Source organism: Morone saxatilis, unplaced genomic scaffold, assembly GCF_004916995.1.
Source record: "Morone saxatilis isolate NCDOM2014 unplaced genomic scaffold, NCSU_SB_2.0 Contig0, whole genome shotgun sequence".
In the NCBI taxonomy this organism is placed as follows: Eukaryota; Metazoa; Chordata; class Actinopteri; family Moronidae; genus Morone; species Morone saxatilis.
Genome location: NW_023339650.1, coordinates 19,324,214 through 19,328,755, shown reverse-complemented (window position 1 = coordinate 19,328,755; position 4,542 = coordinate 19,324,214). Strand labels below are relative to the sequence as shown.

Below are 4,542 nucleotides of genomic sequence, written 5' to 3'. Positions count from 1 at the left end.
TTTTATATAGATCGCGAGACATGACACCTCAGAACGCTGGCCAGCTCTTGTCCTAACAGTAATCTTGCGAAATCAGTTCTGCAAAATCAATCCACGGGCGACATTTAGAGAGAGAGCTAATGTCACTATGCACTTGCAGAAGTACTAAGTTTCCCAGGAGTCCCTAAGTGATGATCGATATGATACATAAGTCAGGTTCTATAAGAACACCAGGAGAAACCATAATCAATGAAAGCCTATATGGGATAAGATAAGAGAGAAGCTTGGAAGCTGTTCTAGCAGTCGTATATAGACCTTAAGAAACATTTTTTATCGTACTACTAAGAGTCCATGGACTTGTTTGTTCTATGCGTCCCTCACGCTGTCTAGGTCTAATCCTATGAAGTAGATTAAAAAGTAAGAAAATAAAGCACCGACCGCACAAACTATTGATTATTAGGTAGAAGTTAGGTGCACAAGACACCATGAATTTAATGATTTTGACCAGTACAATAAACCCGACTCTTTGTCTTATACAATATAAAAAAAAAGATATTAGCAGGGCACTTAAAACGTAGCGGGGGAAGCTCATTTTGGAATGGGGTTTTGTACAAGACTGGCTAATGTAAAAACTAATGTTTATTTTAATTATGGATTTAAATTATTATAAAATACATTTAAACAACAAAATAATTAAAAGGAAAACTGATTAAATATCAAAGAAAAATACAGCCAAAAATGAAAAAGTTTATTAGGTATACACTTAATATTATATATAATATGAAGATCATTTTCAGTTTGAGGAGTTAATACATCTTCCTGAGCACTTTCTGGTGCTGTTTAATAGTACTGCATTACATATTTTACCTAAAAAAAAAAAGGATCGTGTTTCTTCTTCAGGGTATGTAAAGTAACTGAGTTATCATCATATTTATCTTTAGACATCAGGACAGGGGACAAATAAAAGGAAAAACCTGAAAGAATGAGTGGAGAAACATGCAGATGCTTTCATGAGAATAAAGATGATGTGAATCAACCTTTAATGGAGCTTTATATTAGTTTGTCCTTTAAAATGCTTCTATAGACACTTTTCTGTACTTATCTAGTGTTTATGTTTCCACTGGCCTTCAGTAAACCCATCACTGCTGTGTGTGTGTGTTTGTGTGTGTGTTTGTGTTTATCTGCACTTGACAGCTCACACTGACCCGTGCTTTCAGAGGTCAGAGGTCAATGATGAAGAGAGCATGTTGCTCCACTGGTAAACAGAAGAAAACAAACTTAAGTGTGAAACTATTTTATTGCTGGGAGACTTTATTTTTCCCCTGGGAGGGTCTTATTTACTTTAGATTGTGAAACATTTCAGCACATATAGGAGTTATGCAAGACTTTGAAATGATGTCATTGGTAAAGGTGAAACTCTTTCAGCAGAGCCAAAGGTGAGCAAGATTGATACCTGCAAACAACAACAAGTAGTAGAAGAAATCACTGAAATTTATTGAAAAGAAAACAGCAAAAAATGTAATTAAATAATTATTTTTCCATCCAGAGGACATCAGGGAGAAAACCATAAAATATTGTCTCCAGAAAATATGATCAAATTCTTTTTCTTTTTCATATAAAAAATAGCATAAAAAGGTTTATTCTCTGAGTATTTATTCAATGACACACACCTGAGTTAATTTAATACCTCTGTACCTGATGAAGAGCCAATCAGGGGCTGCTGTTAACTGTGGTCCCACCTACAACGCACTCTGATTGGACGAGCCCCAACCAACCGCCTCCTGCTAACCAATCAGATCCAAGCTATCAGCCGTAAAGCCGTTACTTTAAGAAGTTCAACCGAGTTCAGCACTGTAATATCCTGAGGATGAATTTGGTATGTATTGATAATAAATCATGACTAATGTTCTGCCAAAATTAATGTATTTATCTGTTTCAACATTATATTGAATTACCTGATAACTATTAACTTAAAGGTTAAGGTTCTTAGGTTGTGTTTTGACAGGAGAAGTTAAGTAACTAATGTATAAAGTATATAGCATTGTATATACTTGTCATTTATGCAGTGAAAACTGTTTTTTAAAGGTTTGCCAAAGATTGTAACAGCTAACATTACAGGTAATCTTAGCTGACGTTAAATGTTCTGATGTTTTTCTTTCGTATTTACACATTTTGTTTACACCTCATATTGAATATTCGAAAAATATACACTCAGTTGAGCTGTAAGTTGTCATTTTCACATAAATAAAGTATTTTGAAGAAACCCCTGCTGCTGAAAGTTCATCCCCAACCCTTACCCTCGCCTTTACCTACACCAGTCTAACTTTAACCCTAAAACCAAATCTAAACGGACTCTCTAAAGGACTAAAAACTCAATTTAAGTTACAAATCAAACACAAACACTCACAGTCAGAATCATCCACTCACCAGAAACAATAAACAGACGTCAGTCCTCCTGTGTCCTCTTCTCCCTCACCTTCATCTTTTCAATTAGCCTCCTGAGAGCCACCGTCTCTCACCTCCAGATGAGGCACAGTTTGCTTCAGATTCACGAGTATCAAGGTGAACTCTGTGGTTTCGTTCAGGCACAGGTTTATTGGACAGAGAGACAAGGTTAACAGACAATTTACTTAAAAGCAGACAGATTCATATCCACTGTACGAGACAAAGATACACATGTGGGAAAACATGTTAGACGTCAAAGAGAGTGACTTTGCAATCCATATTGTCTGACACCTCACCTTCTCTCTGTGCTCTATTTCCTGCAGACAGGAGGCAATCTTACACACAGCAGGACTCCCCCGACTTACCACGACGCCTACTCTTTATGTACATTTGGTATCATTGTGTGTACATGAGGATGTACTTATTGAGAAATGTGAGGTAATTATTATTTCTTTGCCTCTGTAGTTGCTTTCAGGTCGTTCAGCCCACACCAAGATACACAGTTGGTCGACTGTGCATCTTGTCAAAGGTCATACTGAGGTCCGGCTGATATGGTAAGATTTATTCAGTGTTTCTTTTTACTAATCTCACCATCTCACTGTTTTTATGTGCATTTTGTTGAGGATTATTGTTAAGGATGTGGTTTAGAGGTGTCAACAGCACTGCAAACTTGCAGAAACTGCAGCCTCAAAAAGGAGGGTACAGGTAGGATGGTACATCACCTCTCTAAATCAGTTCCAACAAAACATTATAACGTTCATAAAGGGAGCATTGTGTTTAGCTATATGTTCCTAATTCAACTGGCAACTGTGTAAACATCCACTTTTCACAGTTTCTTCACACCTGTAGCAGCCACTAGATGACACTAAAGTCCAGTTAAAAAATTCAAGTTCAACCATATCACATGTGCCAGTGCTTTAGAATTGCCCATTTTCTCTTATTCAAGTGGATAAACAGGGTTCCCTAAAAGTAGTTTACTGAATCAAAGCAAAATTAAAGTTTTCAGCGCGAGGGCAGTCCAATCAGGCAAACAGAATCTAAACAGCACATACAGGCAGTGATCAGACAGCAGTTGAGGACAGACCCAGAAGTTTTGTTGAATCACAACAGAGCACATTGTGTTGAGAGAAAGCCCACTAACTGGGGTGTCCCACAACAAAAGGTAACCAGATAAAGATGGTGGTTTTGTAGATTTTGCTGTCAACAAATCTCATTAAAAGACCAAAACCAACTTAGTCTATTTCAGTTTTGTCCTGTCTGTGTTGAGCTTTTTGGTTTTGGTTTGCTTCCAGTTGATCAACAGCCACAGCAAGAAGTTTGTTACCCCTTCAAAACATCTAAACTTAAACACCCTGTTGTAATCCTCTGCTTTATTTGCAGTGTTTTTATAAGTCAAGACAACGGTTGATTTCAAGTTTGACGTTTATTGTAAGAAATGAAACAACATGACCTCTAAGAAGACCAGGATTAGAAAATCATCTTGTTATGAATTAAACATTTATTAAAAAAACAAAAAGAACACACTTTATGGTTTGTGATAGAAAACATATTGAATGCTTGACATTACACTTTCTGCATATATATATATTTGATCTCAGTTGCAAGCATTGAGGTTTGAACATTCAGGGGGATTGTTGCAGCACGATATGTGAGTGCACGTTGCAGGTTTTCAAACAGTAGCAGGAAAATGTTTTGCTTAGAGAGGAAGCGATACTTCACTTCTTTGTCATATTGGCGGTGACTGGAGAGAGAGAGAGAGAGAGAGAGAAAACCATCAGCATTTCTGTGCATATACTTTTGTGTGTGTGTGTGTGTGTGTGTGTGTGTGTTGGTACAACTTACGCGTCTTCACCCATTTACTATTGGGATCAGCACAGGCCTCTCCTCTGCGTGTGTTGAAACTGGAAAAAATAAACAGAGTGATGAGGATTGTACTATGTGTATGTTTGAGTGTTGGGCAACATGTATGAACTTACATTACAGCCTCCACACAGGGCCCGCCAGGAGATTGCTTTCTATACGTGTTCCCAGTCACGGCACTGGTGATATTTTCAGTGGAAACCTTAACACAGCATGGAGGAGGAGGTGGACGTCTGCCAGCATGGCGCCCTGAGAAGA

At 37.7% G+C, this 4,542-nt stretch overlaps 1 protein-coding gene across 1 annotated transcript in view; it reads right to left on the bottom strand.

Annotated features, from left to right (window-relative positions):
- Positions 1–3,832: 3,832 nt before the first annotated feature.
- LOC118321816 (eotaxin-like) overlaps positions 3,833–4,542 on the bottom strand; it is a 7,852-nt gene continuing 7,142 nt past the window's right edge. The window contains exons 2-4 of the mRNA XM_035653338.1: positions 4,401–4,533; positions 4,267–4,325; positions 3,833–4,165 (exon numbers count right to left, since the gene is read on the bottom strand). Coding sequence (XP_035509231.1) covers positions 4,140–4,165; positions 4,267–4,325; positions 4,401–4,533 — 218 coding nt within the window. The 3' untranslated portion in view covers positions 3,833–4,139. The remainder of the gene's footprint in view (positions 4,166–4,266; positions 4,326–4,400; positions 4,534–4,542) is intronic.